This window comes from Solea senegalensis, unplaced genomic scaffold, assembly GCF_019176455.1.
Source record: "Solea senegalensis isolate Sse05_10M unplaced genomic scaffold, IFAPA_SoseM_1 scf7180000017798, whole genome shotgun sequence".
Classification (NCBI taxonomy): Eukaryota; Metazoa; Chordata; class Actinopteri; order Pleuronectiformes; family Soleidae; genus Solea; species Solea senegalensis.
The window spans coordinates 166,863-192,411 of NW_025322525.1; the positions used below are offsets into that span (position 1 = coordinate 166,863).

The 25,549-nt window shown below is 40.1% G+C and overlaps 1 protein-coding gene across 8 annotated transcripts in view; it reads left to right on the forward strand.

Moving 5' to 3' along the window:
* LOC122764949 (receptor-type tyrosine-protein phosphatase eta-like) overlaps positions 1 to 25,549 on the forward strand; it is a 36,858-nt gene that overhangs the window by 9,496 nt on the left and 1,813 nt on the right. The window contains exons 2-40 of one of the 8 annotated variants that reach the window (XM_044018965.1): positions 3,757 to 3,778; positions 3,873 to 4,067; positions 4,229 to 4,486; positions 4,976 to 5,236; positions 5,332 to 5,580; positions 5,713 to 5,970; positions 6,618 to 6,866; positions 7,217 to 7,477; positions 7,698 to 7,967; positions 8,090 to 8,353; positions 10,225 to 10,479; positions 10,963 to 11,223; positions 11,409 to 11,669; positions 11,761 to 12,024; positions 12,137 to 12,406; positions 13,433 to 13,693; positions 13,785 to 14,048; positions 14,160 to 14,429; positions 15,344 to 15,604; positions 15,696 to 15,959; positions 16,461 to 16,730; positions 17,639 to 17,899; positions 17,991 to 18,254; positions 18,422 to 18,691; positions 18,777 to 19,046; positions 19,466 to 19,723; positions 19,894 to 20,043; positions 20,201 to 20,402; positions 21,502 to 21,617; positions 21,718 to 21,808; positions 21,896 to 21,940; positions 22,039 to 22,047; positions 22,181 to 22,268; positions 22,587 to 22,677; positions 23,881 to 23,957; positions 24,152 to 24,286; positions 24,372 to 24,488; positions 24,775 to 24,935; positions 25,045 to 25,180. In XM_044018965.1, coding sequence (XP_043874900.1) covers positions 3,757 to 3,778; positions 3,873 to 4,067; positions 4,229 to 4,486; positions 4,976 to 5,236; positions 5,332 to 5,580; positions 5,713 to 5,970; positions 6,618 to 6,866; positions 7,217 to 7,477; positions 7,698 to 7,967; positions 8,090 to 8,353; positions 10,225 to 10,479; positions 10,963 to 11,223; positions 11,409 to 11,669; positions 11,761 to 12,024; positions 12,137 to 12,406; positions 13,433 to 13,693; positions 13,785 to 14,048; positions 14,160 to 14,429; positions 15,344 to 15,604; positions 15,696 to 15,959; positions 16,461 to 16,730; positions 17,639 to 17,899; positions 17,991 to 18,254; positions 18,422 to 18,691; positions 18,777 to 19,046; positions 19,466 to 19,723; positions 19,894 to 20,043; positions 20,201 to 20,402; positions 21,502 to 21,617; positions 21,718 to 21,808; positions 21,896 to 21,940; positions 22,039 to 22,047; positions 22,181 to 22,268; positions 22,587 to 22,677; positions 23,881 to 23,957; positions 24,152 to 24,286; positions 24,372 to 24,488; positions 24,775 to 24,935; positions 25,045 to 25,180 — 7,929 coding nt within the window. The remainder of the gene's footprint in view (positions 1 to 3,756; positions 3,779 to 3,872; positions 4,068 to 4,228; positions 4,487 to 4,975; positions 5,237 to 5,331; positions 5,581 to 5,712; positions 5,971 to 6,617; positions 6,867 to 7,216; positions 7,478 to 7,697; positions 7,968 to 8,089; positions 8,354 to 10,224; positions 10,480 to 10,962; positions 11,224 to 11,408; positions 11,670 to 11,760; positions 12,025 to 12,136; positions 12,407 to 13,432; positions 13,694 to 13,784; positions 14,049 to 14,159; positions 14,430 to 15,343; positions 15,605 to 15,695; positions 15,960 to 16,460; positions 16,731 to 17,638; positions 17,900 to 17,990; positions 18,255 to 18,421; positions 18,692 to 18,776; positions 19,047 to 19,465; positions 19,724 to 19,893; positions 20,044 to 20,200; positions 20,403 to 21,501; positions 21,618 to 21,717; positions 21,809 to 21,895; positions 21,941 to 22,038; positions 22,048 to 22,180; positions 22,269 to 22,586; positions 22,678 to 23,880; positions 23,958 to 24,151; positions 24,287 to 24,371; positions 24,489 to 24,774; positions 24,936 to 25,044; positions 25,181 to 25,549) is intronic. The other 7 variants (XM_044018966.1, XM_044018967.1, XM_044018968.1 and 4 more) reach the window with 7 other exon arrangements.

A 25,549-nucleotide genomic window follows, 5' to 3' on the forward strand; every position in this document is an offset into this window, starting at 1 on the left:
ACTAAATATTCTTTCAGTCAATTGCAGTTTTACTGAATCTCTGTGGCAGAGATTTGTGGAGTAGAGCAAAGATGGACAGCGGATCAGCAAAGGAAAAAGAGTAGGAGTATCTGGATGAGGAAAGAAAACAGAGCAGAGCGGCAGGGAAAGATGACTAGGGATGGAAATTAGAATCAGTCCGATACAGGTCAAAATCACTGGGTCGACTATCGGACAGATACAAGTCCTATATATCTCATGCTTCACTATGCACAGACTGTAATAATGTAAATAAAAATGTGTGGGTTGTTTGTTTCTTCCTTCTAATATCTGTTACACATTTGGAGAATGATGTCTTTGAAATGAATCAGCACAAATGTGCTTGTAACAGCTTCATAGTTTATAAATGGTCCAAAATGACTGTATCGGCCTAATATCGCTATCGGTAGATACTCGAGTTTGTGATATCGTAATCGGACACAATAAAGTCGACACAATCGTCCTTTCCTTAATGTTAACCAATTAAAGAGGAAAGCAAATGTGAGAAAGTACTCAAACTTATATTTGGAGTTTTCAATAGAATAACAGTGAATCAAATAAATAAAAAGAAATCTTATATACATAGCGATGTGAGGTAAGGAACAGCATCTGAAAAAAAGAACTAACAGACACATGGGTGGAATGTACATGGGATGACCAGCGCTATGAAGGACTTCCAGCCCTTAGGAAATTATCCCTGAGGGACAGACTTGCTCCGTAGTAGCAATAGAGAATCCTCCAGTTTAACAATGAATATTAATATTTTTTTTAGCTGTCACCATGACTGTTTTGACGATTTCCTTTTGATATGAGGAAAGAGCACTTTTCCAAAAAAGCCAAACATCACCAAGATGCAGTCTGTGGATAGATGTTACATTTCTATTGTTGCCACATCTAGCAAAATCTGTGATGAATTGGTCTGTATCTTGAGTTGATAGAAGAAGTATTTACAGGCCTTCCTCCCACGCTTCCTCTGACACAGGAATGTCTAATGTCATTGTTTAATTATTGCGTTATGCTGCAAAAGACAAAAATGGGTTACGGTGATAAAGCTAAGATGAGCACTTAAATTTAACAGCATGACTATCATTTGTATTTCTTTGGCAGTATTTCCCAAATGGGAATTTGGGAGTCGGGTATTTTCTGGTCTCAGGGCCGAACCATTTTAGGCTTGAGTTTTTATTTATTTATTTTAAGTTTTTATGTTTATCTGGAAGAAATTAAGTGACTCCTAACAGGGAGAGGGCCAAGGGAAATAAGACATGTTTTGAAGAGGTCACATTGCAAGATGAAGAAAGGAAATTTTCATAGTGTTATAAATGTAACTTTGACATTCTGGTTGTACCACGTTGTACAGTGTTTGATCAGATTGTTTTTGCTGTTGTTGTTGTTATCCATTCAAGTAAAATATCTTCTAAAACTTATACTGAGATTGTTATATATGCCTGGTGGTAACATACAGTATTTCTTTCTGAGGTTGCGAAAACAATCCACTTCGTATTGCAAATTATCTTTGACGGCATCATAAATGGCAGATATTTATTCATTATTATTATTTTTTTGTTTAATAGTTGTTAGTCAAGCATCCAAAGTGAATATTTCAGGTGTTGTGAGGTTCATTTTTGCTTTGATTGATCAAATATTTATCTCTTCAGTTCATGTTATGTTTTAATTTTTTGTGAAGTGCTAAATAATCGTAGAAGTGCGTCTCCAAACCTAAGTTGGTGAGGATCATGTTCACTGTGGCAAATTCTCTTTCATTAAAGGTTATATGTGTGTATATAAATGACTGACCTTGAGACATTCTCAAATGGCCATTTTCAACCGCACTGTTTGGATGTTAGTGTGAAGCGTAACCATGCCAACACGTTGCACAGCCAGCTGGAGTGTGGTCCTCCAGATGTACGTGTCCTCATACAGGCTGCTCCTCCTGTTAATGTCAAAAAGGACAGAAAAAGGCAGGAGCGCTTCTTCTTTTTCTTTTTTTTTTATCTCAGCCTATGACAAATGATTCTTGGTGATAAATGTCTGATATTGTTAGAAATCTTTCAAATCGCGTTATAATTTCTGTGAAATATAAAACCTATAAATGTACAGTATATCAGGCTTTGATGATGTATTCTACTGCCTCACACTTCATGTAAACACACTCCACCAAGTCCTCAAAGACTTTGCACCCTTGAACCCCTGGTGCCCCACTGTGGCACCGTCATACTTCAAAGAAAAGAGAAGAGTCTCAGAGGACTGGGAGGAAGGGCAGGGTCACTGCCGTGAATAGAAAAAGGAAAATTAGACGAGGACACTAGTCTTCTGGGACGTGTGGGTGGAAAATAGCAGTGGGCATTTGGAGCAAAACTGCTAATTTTGTATTATATTTCCTTGAATATCCTAGGAAACTGAAGTGCATGTGAACTAGTGAACACAATGCAGGCTCCATGCTTTGTTGAGCTCAGAATAGCAGCATCAGAAACCTTTGGTCACTTCTGCAAACAAACATGCCGTTCTAACGAACTAACTTTATGTTTGCCACTGCTGCCACCTTATGATAATAGATACTACAAACAAATTTTACTTTTTAAGTTTGTGGGTTTTTTTCCCCACACTTTAATAAAAACATTTCTAATTTATTACTATTACAATAAATACATACAGTGTTTCTAAAGCATGGTTTTGCAGCACAATTGTAAAGAAAATGTGTGCATCTCTATTCTCTACGTGAATGAATGTGATGTCTGTTCTGTCATTGGCGGTGGTGAATGATTGACCATGTGATTTTTCAGGGGAGAGAGTTTTGCAGGTTTGTGCAATGATGGCATGTATTTAATGTTTAGCTGCATGGTAAACAGACTAAAAGTCATGGCGTCAGAGACCGACTCCAGGCTGTTTAAGTTTTAGCTAATGAGTAATGTAGAAATCAGAGCCATGTGTTTGGTCCTGATACGAGGACACAGGTGATAACCACAGCACAATTACAGAGATTGAGCCGGAGCTAGTAAGTGTGGAGAAGAACAACAACAAAAAAAAAGATCATAATAGAAGAAAGAATAATATCTTCAATAACCTCCTCACATGGAAAATTAACTCAGGCCACACAATGATGATTACAGAGAAGTGGCCTTTTAAAGTCTATAACTTTATGCCTATTACTGACTTTTTTGTTGAATCATTCAAGTTTATCCCATATTCTTGACTTGTTGTGTTTTCATTTGCAGTTGAAGAGGAAGGGTCTTGTTGAAAAAACAAGACACTTTATTTTAACTGTATAAAGTTGGTTAAGTTGCATTTCCACTGCCATAGTAACTGGTACAGGTACTTTTTTCAGTACCGGCTCCAAGTGAGCTGAGGCGATGCTATACGTGACGACACTAGACTGCCACCCACTGATTGGTCAGAGTGCCGTCACAGGAAGAGACGTCTGGCACAAGACTCAAGCCGAACAATGCAGAACTGCAGATCAGTTAAAAAACTAAAAATTACCAGAGAAATGTCTACAATCTCAATATTTAACCGAAGAGCTAGTGTAGGTGGTATTTTATAGTGGAAAACAAACCTAAACCGTGCCGTACCATAGTGGAAAAAGGCCATTCGACTCTGCTAAATTGGCTGATGCTTAGTGATGTTAAACGGATGGTTTCTGAGTTTCAACTGGGTGCTTTCGTTTGGAAATCTCTGTGCTGATGAGGATGTTGTTGCTAAATGAGTTTCACTGTTTTCTTGTTTTTGTTTTCATCTTCACAGAGCTCCAATGCAGTATGTGCTGGTAAGTACATATAGTAATAATAAGAATAAGAATATATTTATATTGCATATAGGCTTCTTAATATTCTTCTTTTTCTTTTTTTCTGTGTCTTTAGAGAGGGAATGTTACAGCAATGAAACAGAATCTTTGACAGCAACAACGACAGAAATCATCTTTGTATCCAGACCAAACTGCACTCTGTCCATTGGGGACAATATCACTGGAAATGGCTTGCTAACTGGTCTGAACCCTGGAACTGTCCACCAAATCCTCTTAAGCTGTCTACAGTGCTGTAAAGAGATCACAATGAGTAAGTTTTCTCATTTTGTTTGATCACTTTGTCCAAATTGTCCACTGCATGACCGTCTCACTGTCATTTTAATGACTGGAAATAACAATAGCTCTGAAACACATCATAGATAATATACAACAACACAAAAACACTTTGTTCCTCCCCGCTCATCGATTCAGAACCAGGTCAAATTGATCTGCTCAATGTGACATCAACAACCTCGTCCATCTCTCTGAACTGGGCTCCGCCTCCTGGTCAGGTGTTTATGTACAGGTTGGAGTGGCACAGTGGAGGAACGCCAGTGGCCAGAAACACAAATGACACCTTTGCTGTGCTGTCAGACCTGAACTCTGGCATTGAATACACAATCACAGTCACTGCACTCGCTGCAGATACTGAGACACAAGGAGACCCTCGCACTGTCACCCAGTTCACAAGTAAGCCACATGTTTATTTAACGTTTTTATGTAGACATTTTACTGTATTGTCTTTGATTAGCTATATATACAACCAATCACCTTTTATGCCCAATGACAGCAAGTTATACATCTGTTGACACATACATTTATAAACACCTATATTCAATATTCAACATTCACAAGGTCAAGCAAAGGAATAATTTTAATAAAATTAAAGTGCTTTAAAATATCAGTTATAAATGCATTACAGTGTGTCATCACTGTTGATTATACATATACTACATATAAAGGCGAAATTGCAAGGCATAAAATAAAAATTTGATAATGGACTTAGTTTTTAGCTAAAAATAATGTGTGAAAACAACAGCAATTGAAAGTCATTAAAATAAATTGATAATAAATGAATATAAATCTGCATGGAAGCAGCTTGATGTTGGTGGAGGCAAAGTGTTACTATGACTTTAATAGATTTTCAAAGCAGATGCAGGATAAAACTTTCTCTCACAGAGCCTGAAAGAGTCCACTCCGTCAATGTCACTGATATCACAACATCCTCCATGTTGGTGATGTGGACTGAACCACAGGGAAGCCGCTCTTTTTATCGACTGCTGTGGACTGATGGGACAAGAAGTCACAGTGTCGATGTAAATGAAACAATGAATAATGTCACTGGATTAACGGCTGGAGTGAAGCACAGATTTACTGTCACAGCAGTGGCTGGAGACAACCAAACAGAAAGTGAAATGACTCAAGTTTCTCACTATACAAGTAAGATGATGAGTAGGATTCTGCTGATCGTGGTGTCTCTGATCTGTTGACAACTTTGTTTTAGTTAATGTCCCCAACCTCTCACTCACTCACAGGGCCTGCAATGATCAGAGATCTCAGAGTCACTAATGTCACTGTGTCCTCTTTGTCTCTGAACTGGAGTGAACCAGTGGGAAACTGGTCCTTCTATAGTGTCCATTGGACAGATGGACATATGACTGTGTCTGACACACATGTTACCATTAACAACCTGACTGCTGGTGTGGAATATACAATAAGTGTCACAGTCGTGGCTGGAGACAACCAAACAGAAAGTGAAATGACCCATGTTTTTCAATATACAAGTAAGATGATGAGTAGCGTTTTCTGCTGATTGTGGTGTCTGATCTGTTGGCGGCTTCATCTTGTTTCTTTAGGAGATTTTTGTGTTTTAATCCAATATTTCCTCTCCTCTCCTCTCCTCTCCTCTCATGTAGAACCAGGTCAAATTGATCAGCCCAATGTGACATCAACAACCTCCTCCATCTCTCTGAACTGGGCTCCGCCTCCTGGTCAGGTGTTTACGTACAGGTTGGAGTGGCACAGTGGAGGAACGCCAATGACCAGAAACACAAATGACACCTTTGCTGTGCTGTCAGACCTGAACTCTGGCACTGAATACACAATCACAGTCACTGCACTCGCTGCAGATACTGAGACACAAGGAGACCCTCGCACTGTCAGCCAGTTCACAAGTAAGCCACATGTTTATTTAATGTTTTTATGTAGACATTTTACTGTATTGTCTTTGATTAGCTATATATACACCAATCACCTTTTATGCACCATGACAGCAAGTTATAAATCTGTTGACAGATACATTTATAAACACCTACATAAGTTATAAATGCATTACAGTGTGTCATCACCATGTATTAATTATCATTATACTAGTACATGTTCATATTGATGACCGATTCAACAAAAACTGACTGTTGGTCAGAGAAGAAGCCATTTATTTACTTTACGAGGAGTTTTCGGGACGATTTCTTGTGATTCAGTTTTACTATTTTCCAACAGACTAAGGAGTTAATTAATTCGTCAATAAAATGATCAGCATGTTAATGAATACATTGGAGCAGTTCTTTCCAGTGTGTCCACACCAGCTGTTGTCATAGGCATAATGTTTTTGAGGTTGTCTGTCCATTTTCAACAAAACAAGGAGCTGACTGTGAAAACGATTCTCAGTGATTTGTTCACTAAACCTTCACTGTGAATGTGAGGCCTGAGTGACAGCCAGTGGAATAGTTGCTCAGTGTACACATACCTCATCTTCATACCTCACTGAGGTATGAAGATGAAGATGAGTAATGTCCCTCCCCAACCTCTCATTCACTCACAGGGCCTGCAATGATCAGAAATCCCAGAGTCACTAATGTCACTGTGTCCTCTTTGTCTCTGAACTGGAGTGAACCAGTGGGAAACTGGTCCTTCTATAGTGTCCATTGGACAGATGGACATAAGAATGTGTCTGACACACATGTTACCATTAACAACCTGACTGCTGGTGTGGAGTATACAATAAGTGTCACAGCAGTGGCAGGTGACGGACACACTGGTGGACAGAGTGTGAGCTTTTCCCAGTACACAAGTAAGTACAGGTTTGAATGTGGCTCATAACTGGTCTGCTGAGGACACCTGGTGGACAAGGCTGTGATGATCATAATCAGCATGAAATTCACAGGTTCATATAAGAAAATACCAAGTGTAGAATAACAGAGACAGATGTTCAGGTATCTCATGGTGGTATCCTCAGGGTCTGTAGTTACACTGACTTCTCTGTCAGCTGCAGTGATGTTGTTGAACAGATTATATTGATAATAGATGAATACAAATCTGCCTGGAAGCAGCGTGATGATGTTGGTGGAGGCAAAGTGTCTCTTGTTACTATGACTTTAATAGATTTTCAAAGCAGATGCAGGATAAAACTTTCTCTCACAGAGCCTGAAAGAGTCCACTCCGTCAATGTCACTGATATCACAACATCCTCCATGTTGGTGATGTGGACTGAACCACAGGGAAGCCGCTCTTTTTATCGACTGCTGTGGACTGATGGGACAAGAAGTCACAGTGTCGATGTAAATGAAACAATGAATAATGTCACTGGATTAACGGCTGGAGTGGAGCACGGATTTACTGTCACAGCAGTGGCTGGAGACAACCAAACAGAAAGTGAAATGACTCACGTTTTTCACTATACAAGTAAGATGATGAGTAGGATTCTGCTGATCTTTGATCCTTTTCTGCAGATAAAAACACCATCACACACCACTTTTTTTTGGAAAATGCTGCTTGCTCTACCTTGAAAGTTTTGGATGTGTAGTAGCAATTGTGCCTCAACCACAGGACATATTACATGTCATTGTGTGATAAATCGTGACATTCAGTGTGATATCATTTCTGCCATGTGTCTTGTTTCTAGATCCAAACCCTGTATCGAGCGTTGAAGCCCTCCCTGAATCCACTACCTCAGTCAAAGTGAAATGGTCATACCCACTCGGAGCCCAGCATTATTACCGATATCAGATTAACACCTACAGCACAACAGGAACACTTCTCAATTCAACAAACGTCCAGGATAACAGCACTGATGTACTGCACCTGCAGCCAGGAGTTAAATATAATATTAGTGTCAAGACAATAGCAGCGCCAGGAAGCGAATCTACAGAGAAATGGACATACAGTTACACAAGTAAGACCTTAAAGACAAACTGGTGAAGCCTTAATGGGAACAACCATAACAAAACAAAAATAAGAAAGACCTTCAGAATCTTTTTTTTTTTGTATTATGTAACTCTGCTGTATTTACTGCAGTGCCTGGAGCAGTGACCGACCTCACAGTGAGTGATGTGAACACAACAGCAATCCAGCTGACCTGGATCAGACCAAGTGACTATAAGACTTCCTACTCCTACCTGCTGGTGGCGTTCCAGAGTGCCACAGAGATTCAGAGGAATCAAACAGAGAGGGAGACATTTACCTTCATCCACCTGACCCCTGGAGAACTGTACACATTTCATGTGTTTACAGATGTGGAGGGGGTCAAGTCTACAGGGCTAAACGTGTCAAGATACACAAGTAAGTTGCTGAAATTTGTGAAAAAATGTTTAAGATAGTATTATCACTTCACCTGAGTACTGAAGCAGCTGAATGGTCAAGTGTAGGGGTGCGCCCATGTTCAATAATACACAACTGTGTGTTCATAGGTCACATATTCAGGCTTTAAAAATGCAGGTTTTTCGTCTTCTTATGTGTTGTTGAGTCAAAATTATGATTCATTTTATATATCACATTTTTAGTACTGATATAAAGTAGCAATAGTTGTGCAGAAGTCACAAAATAGACAGACAGACAATAGACTAATAGAGCCAAGTGAACTTTGAACTGTGACGTATTTCACAAATCCAATCCAATCCAATTCTAAACATTTTGAGTAGTTTTTGCTAGGTTGTGCTGAAAAAAAGGCCGGGGGGCGTCGCTGGACGTGGGGGATATGGTCCCCTGCGCTCGGTCTGGGGGGTGTCTGAGAGGCGCGGCTGGCCTCCTACCTGGGGAATCTGCCCTGGACCGGCTCGGGGTCTGCCTCTCTTCCGTCTCTGTGGGCGGGCCCCCTTGGCTGGTGGCCCCACGTGGGCCTCTGCCTGTCCCTCCCTGGGCTGGGGGGCGTGCGGTCGGTTTCTGGGGGGGCGGTGGGGGTGGCTTTGGTGGGTCTCTGGCCAGGCCTCCTCAGTAGGCGGTCAGGGGGGGCTCTGCTTCCCCCGGTGGTGGGCTGGCCCTGCCCCCTCTGGGTGTGGGGATCCTGGGCCTCTGCGGCCTGCCTGGGTGTGGGGTGGCTCGGCCTCTGTCCGTGGTCTTGTCGCCGCCGACTCCCTCGGGTCGACCCTGGGCCCACTCCTCTGACTGGCCCCCTGCGGGGTGGAAGCGTTGCTATCCTGGGGGTGGTGGCTGTGGGCCTCTCCTGCCCTGTACGGCTGCTGGACGCCCCAGGCGCCTGGATCATTTCCGGCCCATTTCCGGCCATTTCCGTGCCCGGACATTGGCAAGGTCCCCCACCCAGATTCCAATCACACCTAATGACAACCCCTGCACATATACACTGATATGCGTGATCACACACACTAACACACTAAGATAAATTAAACTTTACTGATATAACTGTTGTGAGCTCGGACATACTCTCTTGATGTGGTTGTTAACAATTACTATAGAAACTGTACCTGAATATCAATCTATCGTCTATGTTTTGTCTTGTCAAGTATGTTCTGTATATGCTAAATAATTTCAACTGTTTATTGCTATTAACCTGTTATTAACACACTAATGTCATTCTAAAGTTGTCTATGTTTTGTCTTATCAAGTATGTTCTGTCTATTTTATATAATTTCAATTCAATTTCTCTCTCCCTTTCGCTCTCTCTCTCTCTCCCTCTCGCTCTCTTTCTCTCTTTTTTTCGCACTCTCGCTCTCTCTCTCTCACCCCCTCTCCTTCTTCCCCGCTCACTCCCCCTCCCCTTGTCAGTCCACTCCCTGTCCCCTTGTCCGGTCCGGCTGCCCACAACACATAATCATAAAACAAAAAGAAAAAAAAAAAGAAAAAAAGGATATAAGAAGTTCTATATTGCACATTCTTATAGCCTCTGTATATACTGAACGTTTAAACATAGTAATGGAAAAAAGCAGCTGAAATGCTCTGTGTTCTAAGGGTAAACCCACAACGGTGTTTAATAACACAAACTGAGTTCAAAGTGTGCGTACAAAGTGTGCACACAAAAACAAACAATTTCAGGGCCCAGAATCAGAAGTACTTTACTGTGTTATGGTGACCACCAAAAGTGGAACCTCCTAGGGTAACTGTTCAAGTGCACACAATGCTACATGTGAGTTACATTGGCATTTTGTATTTTTATAGCCTGTTTGATTAACACTCTCAGTATTGTCTCTGCTCCTCAGTTCCTAACCCACCTGGTCCCATCGCAGTGGAGTCTCAGACTGTCCGGTCCATTAACTTCACCTGGCCAATTCCAGACGACATGAATCATGGTCTTTACAACTTCAGTGTGTCCACCATTCAGGGCTCCTCTCTGATTAAAAACAGCTGGTTCCTGTTAGACAATCTTGAGTCTGGAAGTGCCTACAACATCACTGTTGTTACTGTAGGTGCATGGAACGACAAGAGCACTGCAATGATGGCACAGAACTATACAAGTGAGTATGAATCACACAAACAGTCACATCAGGGTTTTCACTGTCAAAAAGGATGGTACTGGTGGTACTTTCAATTTTATTCTGTTTTATTTATTTATTTATTTATTTATTTATCTATTTATTATATTACATTTATTGTTGGTGTTTTTGAGTTTTTTTTTTTTAGTTTATTTGCATATCATTCAAAATTGTTATCATTGTTACTATATTGGTCCACTTTAGACAGTGACATGTACACTAGAGGCTGATAGGTTCTCAATTAGTAGTATGTACATTTTGTTTAGCATTAAGTAAAACATAAACTAGAAATGTTGAAATCTAAATATTTAAAAACAATAGCACATACCTATGAGAACATATTGACTCAAAATGTGTTTACCAGTCAGTCACAGATGCATTTCAAACTATTGTTGTGTGTGTGTGATGTGAAAATGCATCTTGTATTTGTTTGTCCACTGAGTCTCTTTTCATTTGTTTTCTCAGGACCATTTTCGGTAACTAATCTGAGACAGACAGATATCACAACAGATGCAGTGACCTTGTTGTGGGAGCAGTCGCATAGCAAACCTCACTACTCATATGTGGTGCAGTCTTCCAATGGCTCCTCCCATTCTGAAGTAGTAGTTTCAGTCAACACAAGCACAATAACTGGACTCTTGTCTGGGAGCAACTACAGCTTCACAGTCACTACACAGACAGCAGATGGCACTCAGGCAGCTCCTGTGACAGTCTCCTTCTTTACACGTGAGGATACTTCATATCCTCTCACAAATACAGCCTCTCCATTTCATTTTTTGTTTCATCATTGTTTCCTGAACCTTTGTTGGTAACATGTGTCCTGTGGGAAGTGCAGCTAACTCAGTATGATATGAATTAAGTTTTGTTTTGATATTGCTTTTATTAAAAATCGCACTCTCTTCGTGTTTTAGGGCCTTATGGTGTCGAGCAGCTGAGAGTTGAGCGCTTAAACACAACAACCATCCATGTGATTTGGAGACAACCAGAGCAGTACAAGAGTGAATATCAATATCGGGTTCAGACGACAGGCTGTGGCTCCCAAAACAAAACTGTCAGAGAAGAAGCTGCCCAGATCTCAGAGCTCACTCCTGGGACAAACTGCACCCTCTGTGTTTTTGTCATTGCAGTGAATGGCATTGAAGGGGATGCTAACTGTGTCTCGCAGCACACTCGTAAGATTCTCTCCTGTCATTTCTCTTAGTATATTTCACATTGACAAGGTAATTAATCAGCTTTGATCTTTCCTTCTCTACACATGAACAGATCCTGAGTCAGTACAAACCAGTATCTCCAGCCAGGGCTCCAACAGTTCAGTGCTGGTGTCATGGAGCAGACCTGCTGGGAAAGTGGATTATTTTCAGGTTTATCTAAACAGCACTCTTCCGAATTTAATGGAGCAACTTCTGAACTCGACCAGTACCTCCTTTGTGTTTGAAGGTCTGTCTGCAGGGACACTTTACACGGCCAGGGTAATCACACATAGTGGACCCTTAAATGTATCATCAGGATTCATCACCAATGCAACGTGTGAGTATGACACATTTATTACATTTCATTTTGCAGTTCTCAATGGTGTCATATTCAAAAATGTAAATGATGTGGCTCTTGACATGAATATGTTTCACTGTCACCCCCACAGTCCCTAACCCTCCTGGGTCGATTGAGGTCCTGACAAAGACGACCGGTACCATTGAAATTAGATGGGAGGAGGCTCCTCTGATGACAGGTGCATCATTCTCCTACAAACTGACTCACACACCATCCCAGGGAAGTGGATCTGTCACTACCACCAACACCACTCACACTTTCAACTCCCTGATGTCTGGGACGTCCTACAACATCTCCATTGTAACAGTGGGTGTCATGGATTTTGAGAGTGAGGAGGTTCACATCTACATGGTTACGACAAGTAAGGATTATATTCTTCAGACGCACGCGCTCCTCTTTGACCTTCAATATCTGCAGTAATGTTGACCTCTCACAAATATATTTCTTATAATCAGGACCATGAATTTAATAAACAAAACAACTGAAACATTTATCCTGAGGAAAGTGCTTTAAAGTATAACACCCTGCAATACAGCACAGTTACAATATGGTAACAATATTGTAATACTTTTGCATTATGGAAGTAATAATACGGTATTACCGTAATAATTCTATTGTTATCACTAAATAGTGGCTTTGTAACAAACAGTAAAGTAAGTGGGAAATAAGAGAGAATGGATTTCAACTTTCTGATATGGTAATTATCAGTTTTGACTAAACAAACTATGTGAAGGTATTAGACCAATGGTAGCTGATAGTAACTCTCATTAGCAAGATATTATTTAGATATTGCAAATACAAATAAGATGGTATTACCATAACACTACCTCTGTAATGTCTGAGAAAACACTGGACCCAAGAGCACGATTCAAAGTGTCCAAAAAAAGGTTTTTATTTAAAGTAAAAAAAACCTAAGCAGCAAACAAAGGTGTAAACTAACTGAGGGAGGGAGGTCCAGAAAAACCTCTGGCAAAAGTAGCAGGCAAAAGTCTTAGGCAGAGCAAAAACTGGCAGGACATGTGGCATGACGATCTGACAGAGGGTGAATGAGAATGGATTGTATTTGTAAGGGAGACTGACTGGGAGGCTGATGAGGATAATGAGGGCCAGCTGTGGAAGTGGGCGGGGAGACTCAGGTGAGTGGAATGAGGTGATTGCAGGGCCAAGGTGAGTGACAAGATCTGCAATGACAAGAGAGTTAGTGAAGGCAGATCAATGTGGGAAAAATAAACAAAAAACAGCCCCTCAGCAGGTGACCCTGTGACAACCTCCTTATTATAAAATCAATACCATGTTGTTACTGAACTATGAGGTAAAATATTACCAGAATATAAAATAGTTATTTATTGCTTTATTTTACCTAACACTCTCTATTCCCTCTTCTTAGGGCCTTATAGTGTCGAGCAGCTGAGAGTTGAGCGCTTAAACACAACAACCATCCATGTGATTTGGAGACAACCAGAGCAGTACAAGAGTGAATATCAATATCGGGTTCAGACGACAGGCTGTGGCTCCCAAAACAAAACTGTCAGAGAAGAAGCTGCCCAGATCTCAGAGCTCACTCCTGGGACAAACTGCACCCTCTGTGTTTTTGTCATTGCAGTGAATGGCATTGAAGGGGATGCTAACTGCATCTCGCAGCACACTTGTAAGATTCTCTCCTGTCATTTCTCTTAGTGTTTTTCACATTGACAAGGTAATTAATCAGCTTTGATCTTTCCTTCTCTACACATGAACAGATCCTGAGTCAGTACAAACCAGTATCTCCAGCCAGGGCTCCAACAGTTCAGTCCTGGTGTCATGGAGCAGACCTGCTGGGAAAGTGGATTTTTTTCAGGTTTATCTAAACAGCACTCTTCCGAATTTAATGGAGCAACTTCTGAACTCGACCAGTACCTCCTTTGTGTTTGAAGGTCTGTCTGCAGGGACACTTTACACGGCCAGGGTAATCACACATAGTGGACCCTTAAATGTATCATCAGGATTCATCACCAATGCAACTTGTGAGTATGACACATTTATTACATTTCATTTTGCAGTTCTCAATGGTGTTATATTCAAATTGTAAATGATGTGGCTCTTGACATGAATATGTTTCACTTTCACCCCCACAGTCCCTAACCCTCCTGGGTCGATTGAGGTCCTGACAAAGACGACCGGTACCATTGAAATTAGATGGGAGGATGCTCCTCTGATGACAGGTGCATCATTCTCCTACAAACTGACTCACACACCATCCCAGGGAAGTGGATCTGTCACTACCACCAACACCACTCACACTCTCAACTCCCTGATGTCTGGGACGTCCTACAACATCTCCATTGTAACAGTGGGTGTCATGGATTTTGAGAGTGAGGAGGTTCACATCTACATGGTTACGACAAGTAAGGATTATATTCTTCAGACGCACGCGCTCCTCTTTGACCTTCAATATCTGCAGTAATGTTGACCTCTCACAAATATATTTCTTATAATCAGGACCATAAATTAAATAAACAAATCAACTTAGTCATTGATGCTGAGGGAAGTGTATTACATTATAACACTGCAATACAGCACAGTAACACTATGGTAATAGTATGGTAATACTTTTGTGTTACCAATAATATGGTATTACCATAGATTTTCTATTGGTATCGCTAAATAGTGGCTTTGTAACAAACAGTTATGTAAGTGGGAAATAAGAGAAAATGGATTTCAACTTTCTGATATGGTAATTGTCAGTTTTGACTTGGAAAACATATGTAAAGGTATTTGACCGATGGTAGCTGATAGTAACTCTTATTATCAACACATTATTTAGATATGGCTTTGGAAATGACTGTAATTATGATATTTATAGTTTATATCACTCTTCTCATGTTAAAGATCAAAAGTTAAAAGACATATAAACAAAGAAATGGAAACAATAATAAAATGAAAAAAGAATAAAGTCATTTAAACATGAGTTCAATCAACCATAAGAAATGATCTGTAAAATGCACAATGATAAATTAAGTTTTGATTTAAAGGAAACTATTGACACCACCTGTTGTATTACCTTTGGCAGGGAACTCTCGAGTGCTCTGACTTTAAAAAGCTCTTTCCACAGTGGCAATATTATCTCCTCATTACCACACTATTACTATTTTTATGACGAAGCAGGGAATTGCACTTCAAATAAGATGGTATTACCATAACTCTACCTCCTTATAATAAAATCAATACCCAGTTGTTACTGTACTGTAAATTATTCGAAGAATATAAATTGATATTTATTGCTTTATTTTACCTAACACTCTCTATTCCCTCTTCTTAGGGCCTTATAGTGTCGAGCAGCTGAGAGTTGAGCGCTTAAACACAACAACCATCCATGTGATTTGGAGACAACCAGAGCAGTACAAGAGTGAATATCAATATCGGGTTCAGACGACAGGCTGTGGCTCCCAAAACAAAACTGTCAGAGAAGAAGCTGCCCAGATCTCAGAGCTCACTCCTGGGACAAACTGCACCCTCTGTGTTTTTGTCATTGCAGTGAATGGCATTGAAGGGGATGCTAACTGTGTCTCACAGCACACTCGTAAGATTCTCTCCTGTCATTTCTCTTAGTGTTTTTCACATTGACAAGGTGATCAATCAGCTTTGATCTTTCCTTCTCTACACATGAACAGATCCTGAGTCAGTACAAACCAGTATCTCCAGCCAGGGCTCCAACAGTTCAGTCCTGGTGTCATGGAGCAGACCTGCTGGGAAAGTGGATTTTTTTCAGGTTTATCTAAACAGCACTCTTCCGAATTTAATGGAGCAACTTCTGAACTCGACCAGTACCTCCTTTGTGTTTGAAGGTCTGTCTGCAGGGACACTTTACACGGCCAGGGTAATCACACATAGTGGACCCTTAAATGTATCATCTGGATTCATCACCAATGCAACGTGTGAGTATGACACATTTATTACATTTCATTTTGCAGTTCTCGGTGTCATATTCAAAAATGCAATGCATCACAGTTGTGTTTTTTTCCATTTTGCCAATTCATTATTATTTATAATTAACATAATTGATGTTAGTTTGTCACGTTCATTTCATTTCAGTTATATTGGTTGTGAGCAGAGCTGATGCTCAAAATGTGTATGGTGCTTTTCAAGGACATGATGCACAATTGCATGATTCATGGTCACTTCTCTTGTAGTATCAAGCAGATGCTTTGTGCACTACTGTGTGGAGGGATAACAACACGTATAAACAATGTTATATTTCATAAATTAATGTACACTGGTTAATAAGTCATGTCACTTAAGTCTCAGTCTAATTGTGACAAGAATAAAAAATGTAAGAGCTAAATAAATACAGTAGATCTCGTACAATGACTGTTGGATGTTGTTGTTGATCGCTGTTGTTGGATGTGACTCTTGACATGACACTTTCACCCCCACAGTCCCTAACCCTCCTGGGTCGATTGAGGTCCTGACAAAGACGACCGGTACCATTGAAATTAGATGGGAGGATGCTCCTCTGATGACAGGTGCATCATTCTCCTACAAACTGACTCACACACCATCCCAGGGAAGTGGATCTGTCACTACCACCAACACCACTCACACTCTCAACTCCCTGATGTCTGGGACGTCCTACAACATCTCCATTGTAACAGTGGGTGTCATGGATTTTGAGAGTGAGGAGGTTCACATCTACATGGTTACGACAAGTAAGGATTATATTCTTCAGACGCACGCGCTCCTCTTTGACCTTCAATATCTGCAGTAATGTTGACCTCTCACAAATATATTTCTTAGGACCATGAATTAATTAGACAAATCAACTTAGACATTGATGCTGAGGGAAGTGTATTACATTATAACACTGCAATACAGCACAGTAACACTAGGGTAATAGTATGGTAATACTTTTGTATTACCAATAATATGGTATTACCATTGTTTTTCTATTGGTATCGCTAAATAGTGACTTTGTAACAAACAGTTATGTAAGTGGGAAATAAGAGAAAATGGATTTCAACTTTCTGATATGGTAATTGTCAGTTTTGACTTGGAAAACATATGTAAAGGTATTTGACCGATGGTAGCTGATAGTAACTCTTATTATCAACACATTATTTAGATATGGCTTTGGAAATTACTGTAATTATGATATTTATAGTTTATATCACTCTTCTCATGTTAAAGATCAAAAGTTAAAAGACATATAAACAAAGAAATGGAAACAATAATAAAATGAAAAAAGAATAAAGTCATTTAAACATGAGTTCAATCAACCATAAGAAATGATCTGTAAAATGCACAATGATAAATTAAGTTTTGATTTAAAGGAAACTATTGACACCACCTGTTGTATTACCTTTGGCAGGGAACTCTCGAGTGCTCTGACTTTAAAAAGCTCTTTCCACAGTGGCAATATTATCTCCTCATTACCACACTATTACTATTTTTATGACGAAGCAGGGAATTGCACTTCAAATAAGATGGTATTACCATGACTCTACCTCCTTATAATAAAATCCATACCCAGTTGTTACTGTACTGTAAATTATTCGAAGAATATAAATTGATATTTATTGCTTTATTTTACCTAACACTCTCTATTCCCTCTTCTTAGGGCCTTATAGTGTCGAGCAGCTGAGAGTTGAGCGCATAAACACAACAACCATCCATGTGATTTGGAGACAACCAGAGCAGTACAAGAGTGAATATCAATATCGGGTTCAGACGACAGGCTGTGGCTCCCAAAACAAAACTGTCAGAGAAGAAGCTGCCCAGATCTCAGAGCTCACTCCTGGGACAAACTGCACCCTCTGTGTTTTTGTCATTGCAGTGAATGGCATTGAAGGGGATGCTAACTGTGTCTCACAGCACACTCGTAAGATTCTCTCCTGTCATTTCTCTTAGTATATTTCACATTGACAAGGTGATTAATCAGCTTTGATCTTTCCTTCTCTACACATGAACAGATCCTGAGTCAGTACAAACCAGTATCTCCAGCCAGGGCTCCAACAGTTCAGTCCTGGTGTCATGGAGCAGACCTGCTGGGAAAGTGGATTATTTTCAGGTTTATCTAAACAGCACTCTTCCGAATTTAATGGAGCAACTTCTGAACTCGACCAGTGCCTCCTTTGTGTTTGAAGGTCTGTCTGCAGGGACACTTTACACGGCCAGGGTAATCACACATAGTGGACCCTTTAATGCATCATCTGGATTCATCACCAATGCAACTTGTGAGTATGACACATTTAACATGTTGTTGATGGTGCTCTCAGTGACATGATGCATCACACAGATGCTTTGGCTTTATTTTGAAGGATGCTTAATATGTGAAAACCCATTTGGTTTCATTAATGAAAAGATATAATTAATTATTGACGCTGACACTTCACCCCCACAGTCCCTAACCCTCCTGGGTTGATTGAGGTCCTGACAAAGACGGCCAGTACCATTGAAATTAGATGGGAGGAGGCTCCTCTGATGACAGGTGTATCATTCTTCTACAAACTGACTCACACACCATCCCAGGGAAGTGGATCTGTCACTACCACCAACACCACTCACACTTTTCACTCCCTGATCTCTGGGGTGTGTTACAACATCTCAATTATAACAGTGGGTGTAATGGATTTTCAGAGCAAGGAGGCACATCTCTACATGGTTAATACAAGTAAGGAGTTTAAAGTTCTCTCTTCTTTGACCTTTACTGTCTTAGTGGTGATAACAAATCTTTTAACATCTCTTTAAACAATCAGGCAGACTAGATGTGGGGTCAGTTGTGGCCCGAATGGCACAAGAAGACAAAATCACCGTCAAGTGGGAAAAACCTGGCGATTACCAGGGAGGATACCATTACATTTTGACGTGGCACAATCAAGCTGGGCTCAGAAATATCAGAAATATCACAATGCAAACTGAGTATACCATCGATGACCTGGATCCTGGCAGCCGATATTACTATAGCGTCACCCCAGACATCGTTATGGGAAGCCATGGTGTCACAACACGGAATTCCAGCTGCACAAGTATGATCACTGTCCCTTGATTCTTTTCGTACACTGATACCAGAGTTTCATATGATTGTCATCCAACTGCATGTGTGTGAAAAATGAAAAAACAGTTTTTTCTAGGTGTGGAAGTACGGGCATTCTAGTTATGATATAATTATAACTGATCAAGTTTTAGTCTTGAGAACCTTTTATTTTTTGTTGATTAATTAATAACTCCTTAGAATTGAAACTGTCATGCGATATAAAGGTACCAAAATAGTTTTTTGTTAAAACAGATTTAATAAAACTGGTATCTAAAAATGTCTTCATATTGACACCGTATTTAATTTTCTTAAATTACCCAGCCTTACAGTCTACATTTGGCTACATGCATTACATACAATTAAATATCAGTGTAAAATGTATTCTCAAACTTAATTCTATTGATGATGCAGATGCAGCCCAAGTGAAAAACCTTACATGTGAAAGTCCAAACAAACCAAAGGCGGAAATCATCCTGTCCTGGACCCAACCCAGGGGTAGAAACTCTGGATTCCAGGTCACTGTGAACAATAGCAAGACCACAATCTCCTCTCTCAATACTACTGTGTCCAATCTTCGCCACCATACTAAATACAAGCTGACTGTAGTGACTCTGAGCTGTGGACAGCCCAGCACACCTGTGTCTCATGACTGTTGGACAGGCATTACAGGTGGGACATGATGCATTGTGGACATAATGATCACATTATCTGAGACGACAAATGCCAGAAACACATTGAAATATGTTCTGTGTTTGTGACACACAAACACTAATCCTTCAGAGTGTTGGTGCATTTCCTTTGGTTTTATGTGACCTTTTTTCTTTGGAATTCTTTCAAAGATCCACCCATTCCACCTGACTATGAGACACTGCTGGATGTTGTTAAAACGGAACACAACAGGTTCTCCATTGAGATTAACAGAGAGCTGCTGGATAACAACAATGGACCAGTCACACATGTTGGGGTGCTGATGACCAAAAAACCTGCAGGTGGGTTTCTTACAGTTGTGCACAACTTATAAACTGTCCTGGGGATTAATGAATAAATTCCTATATTCCAAATAGTCTGTGTTTCATGTGGTTTCATTACAAGATGGTTTCCCATCAAAAGTTTTTTGCCATTTACCCTTAATTTATGTCCTTTCAGATAACACTTCTGACTTGAGAACATACTTGGGGAACACTTATGATCAATGGAAGGCAGAAAAGACTCCAGTCTACCTGGCAACAGTGACTGAGATCAACCCTCAGCTCCGCAGTATAGAGGACCAATTGAGCATAGAAGTTGGAGATGGAATTGAATGGGAGGGCTACACCAATGGACCTCTTGATAGCAGTGGAAGATACCTGTAAGAATTTTAAAAAAAAAGACCCAGTGTTTAACATAGTCATTTCTCAATGACAAAATATCCCTCTTTTTTTAGCTGTAGTTTTGTTGTATTGTTTTACATTTGTTTTTTGTTATATTTATCACATCTAAGTTCAGGTAAAAAAAAAGTTTAATGTGTGATGTAAATTAAGAGACACTCCTGCACTTACATGCAGTGATGAATTGCATATTGCAACAATAACTGGTGTTGGTAGGGCATGTGGCAGTAAAAGGTGGGATAAAGATGTTCGATTCATATCACTATTCATAAAAGATGATATCTATTCATAAAAGCCTTAGATAGATCTTTGTCTTACAAATGGTGTAACACTGTCATCATCACGCAAGACCCAAACTAACAGCTCAGTCTGCATATGACTTTGTTACTTTTCCCTCTATGGTGTAGACCCATTTATACATCCACACGTATAAATGGTGTTGTGATTGTCCACGCAGGACAGTTTAGTGTCTGTGTCCTCCACTCTCACCACAAAACATCACTGTTGTCATCATCTTCTGATGAGCAAAGAGGGCATAGATGCAGGCTAAACAGTGCTCACAGCACCCTCTGCTGGCCCACTATGTAAATGACTTCAATCTGCCTGAGGGTTTCCAGAGTGGATATTTAGAACTTTACATTACATTACATGTCATTTAGCCGACACTTTTATCCAAAGCAACTTACAAGGGAATTGAGTACAACCTGCCTGGGGTGGACAGTTTTTTCACTGTAGAGTGAGACTGTGTGGTCATATTGAATAATGTATGAATAATAGGTGCATTTATGAAAATATTTGAGGTCAATACATTTTTTTAATGATGCAGCTGGTTGGAGAGATACAAATTTGGTACATATTGCAGCAGTAGTTCTGTTAAAAACAAAAAACTGGAAAGTGAAATATCTCTAAATGAGTCAATATTGAATGGAATCAAATTAATATTTGTTTTTGTTCTTCTTCACTGGTGTGATAATGAAACATGTACTACATCTATAAACTAAAAAAAAGCCCTTTATCAAAATTAAAAGAAAGTCAAAGTATAAGAGATGAAAACTGAATTTTAAATGTCTCATCCTGCAGATATGCCATTGTGTTGTTCACCAGTCTGAATTTGCAAAACCACCTTGTGAATTACCAAGAGTCCCTGGTCTCAATCACAAACTTCTATCCTGCTGTTATACTCCCATCAAACCCAGGTATCATTACAGACCCATGTTTTTTCTCTCCATGGAACACTGACACTCTACAAGGCAGCACTCTTTCATTTTCTCTCTGCTCTAATCTTTGTCCACGTAGCAACTGTCATTAGCATCGTTGTCGGAGCAACCATGGGTGTTTTTTCTGTTTTGTTCATCATCCTCGTTGGCTTCATTATCTACTGGAAAAGGTTTGTTATCACCGCCATTGACCGGAATGACAATGAAGTTGGTGTGTACACGAATAAAGTGTAACCTCACCTTTTTATGTGCTGTAGGATGTACAAGAAGGAAACAACAGAGATTGAGTTTCAGTCCATGAGGTATGTTTTATTTTTAACATAACATCTTAGAATTAAATTGAAATTAAAACATGAATCATTGCGGTTAGTTAATGCTGCTTTTTCTCGTTTCTTTCCAGATCCAAAGCGTAAGTATGAATGACTAATACAGTGATCTATCAAACGTTAAGCAGTGTTACTGGAAAAGGCTGAACTGTACCTGAAGTGCTTTTCTGAACAAAACTCATCTGCCATCTTTCCTCCTGGTGGTCGTCTGAGCAGAAGTATATCTGTGAGGATCGAGGACTATGAGGCCTACTTCAGGAAGCAGAAAGCAGACTCCAACTGTGGCTTTGCTGAAGAGTTTGAGGTGAAATATTGATGTAATATTCTACAAATCCTTATGAAGGAATAAGTCTATTCATAACAGTCAGTTATCACTGTCAATATCAAAGAATGTATTATCCACTTTAATCAAGATCCTTTTTTGTCATTTAGTAATCAATTAATATGTGCTCATAACGTAATTTTAACGTCTTGCTCCAAGTTTTTGGCCAAAAAACTATTGTACATTACAGCAATTATACACCTGAATAACATTAAGCTGATTTTTTTTAAGGTTTTGCAAATGCACCAGATTGTGGGTTTACATTTTACCTTTCATTTATTTTCTTTTTTGCCCTTAAAGGACCTGAAGCTTGTTGGCACAGGTCAGTCGAGAACAAGTGCTCTGACCCTGGAGAACAAGGCTAAGAACCGCTACAACAATGTGCTTCCATGTGAGTCACCTTCAAAAATCCACCTCTATTGATTTTAACACTCCTCGCCTTTTTATACCATATCATCACATGTCATTATATGTCTACTACATTATTCTTGTTTTTTTTTGAACATCTAATCATTAATCTTATAGATCAATTGCAGTGTATATAAATTAAAGGTCCAGTCTGCAACATTAGATGGATTTATTGGCAAAATTTAATATACTACCCAAAGGTATATGTTTAAAAAGGATTGAATTGCTTTAAAAACTAGAGATGGAAACTTTGCTGCCTGCAGCCTGAGCTGAACCCAATCTGGCATGCTGCACTGAAGTGCCATACATGAGAAGTTGAAAAGATGTTTGCCATAACGCACATTTTCCTCTGGTTATTATTTATCTGCTTAATCACAACAAAATTATCTCTTTTTTTGTAATTTAATAATAATAGTAAACTTTATTTGCATAGCACCTTTCATACAAGGATTGCAGCTCAAAGTACTTCACAATAAAAGGAAAATAACATTTAAAAAGCAAATACAACATTAAAAGTCTAAAGTCAAAGAGTAGAAAACGCTGTTTTAACTTTAAAGTGAAACAAAAGATGCAAATAAAACAGTAAAATACAATGCAGGGTGGAATAAAATAGGTAATGTCTAGAGTCAAGAGGTTAAAACCATGTTTTAACTTTAAAATAAACTACAATTGCAGGAGCTAGATGAAGGCTAGAGTAAAAAGATAAGTTTTAAGTCTTCATTTAAAAATATCTAGAGAGATGGCTTCCCTGATATCTAAGGGTGTGTTCCAAAGTTTAGAGCCATAAGAAACAAAGGCGACATCCCCAATTTAACAATGGAGTTGGCAATGTAGCTTGGTCCTAGCCCATGAAGTTCTTTGTATACAAGGAGGAGGAGGAGCTTAAAGTCAACTCTAAATGTTACAGAGAGCCAGTGTAGGGCAGCTAAGACTGGACTATTATGCTCTCTCTTCCTGGTTCTGTTTAATAAACGAGAAGGAAGAACAACATGCTTTCTGGTATGCAAAGGCCATAGTGTTGTCTTGACAATCTTGGGAAAGGGAGGGGTGACCTGTGGAGTCTGTGGTCTCTCCTTCATATGTCACTAAGTCTTACACACTGGACCTCACATTGCAGGAAAGAGAACATCAGTGCAGCCACCTTCCATTTTCTTTTCATTCCATTTGCTCTTTTCTTAACTCCTAGATGACTGTTCTAGGGTGAAACTCTCTATTATCCATGGAAGTCCATTTGACGACTACATCAATGCTAACTACATGCCGGTGCGTACTCACACTCGTTTTGGCTGCTCTCTGCTTCGGTCTTTGTTTCAGTATCAGTGAACATCTTGCTGAACCACATCACTACTTATTCGCTTGCTTAACGCCACACCATGTCCATCCATGTTGAATCTTAGGGGAAACTAAACAGGATGGGTGTTTGTGTTCTGTGGTTTGGCTGTTGTTTCATGTGGCAGGGTTTCAACTCCAGGAAGGAGTTCATAGCATCTCAGGGTCCTCTGCCTGCCACAGTCGGGGATTTCTGGAGGATGATATGGGAGAAGAACGTACAGACCCTGGTCATGCTGACACGCTGTAATGAACAGGGACGAGTAAGTGCAAACACAAACATCACAACCGGCAGCCACAGCACTCTTCATGCACATGGATGTCTCAAACGGCCTCTCCTTCTCCTAGGTAAAATGTGAGCAGTACTGGGGTCCTGGCACCAAGCACTTTGAAAACATCACTGTGACAACAACCTCTGAAATACCACTTGAAGACTGGACCATCAGGGAATTTGAAGTTAAAAACGTAAGTGGTAGGATCTTACACACACAGAGTTTTTGCACCTGCTGGTGATTAATGTAGTTAGTTGAATTAATTCAGTCAGTGAAGCTGCAGCAACTTCACTCATCTCAGCTGTTTTGGTTGCTCAGAAATGACAGATGTGACAGAAGTGCAAAAAAAAACAAAAACGCATCTGGCTCCTTATATAAAAAAAAACAAAAGTCCCACACTGTGCATCAATAAAATGTGTCACCTATCAGTGCTCATTCATCCCAAATTGTGAATGAGTTGTGTGTTGTTCAATCTCCAGGTGAAAACTATGGAGACCCGCTCAGTGAGACAGTTCCACTTCACAGCATGGCCAGATCATGGCGTACCAGAAACCACCGAGCTCCTCATCGGCTTCAGACATCTGGTCAGAGAACACATGGACCAATACTCCAAACACTCGCCCACTGTGGTCCACTGCAGGTCTGACTGAACACACACAGAAACACACTTCTGCTTTTAGTCCCATGCCACAAATACATACATCGGCTGATATTTTCTCTTCTCTCTCATCCACCTCGTCTACACTCAGTGCTGGTGTTGGACGCACAGGCACCTTCATAGCCATAGACACTCTGATCTTCCAGATTGAGAGGGAAAATGCTGTGGACATCTTCGGCACTGTCCATGAGCTGCGTATGCACCGGACCCTTATGGTGCAGACGGAGGTATGACACTGTCACATTCATTTGTTTTTTTCTTACATACATGTTCTACACATAGACTGTAGATCAGTGGTGTCAAACGTACGGCCCACCAGAAGGTCCAATACGGCCCGCAAGATGAATTTGTGTAAACTACTGTTCGATGCTGCTGTAAGAATGCTGCGGCCCCTTTAAGAGCCAGGCAAGTGTACGTGCAGGGAGAGAGTGCGCAAGTGGCGCTGTGTATGTGTGTGTGAAGAGAGAGAAGCCGGTGTAAAGGCAGAGTTAGCGTTAGTCACTATGAAGTGGGGTAAATATGTGTTGCGTTCCAAGCCTGTTGAGAGAAATATATTTAATTATTATTTTAAATATTAAGATTTTAGACATTTCCCT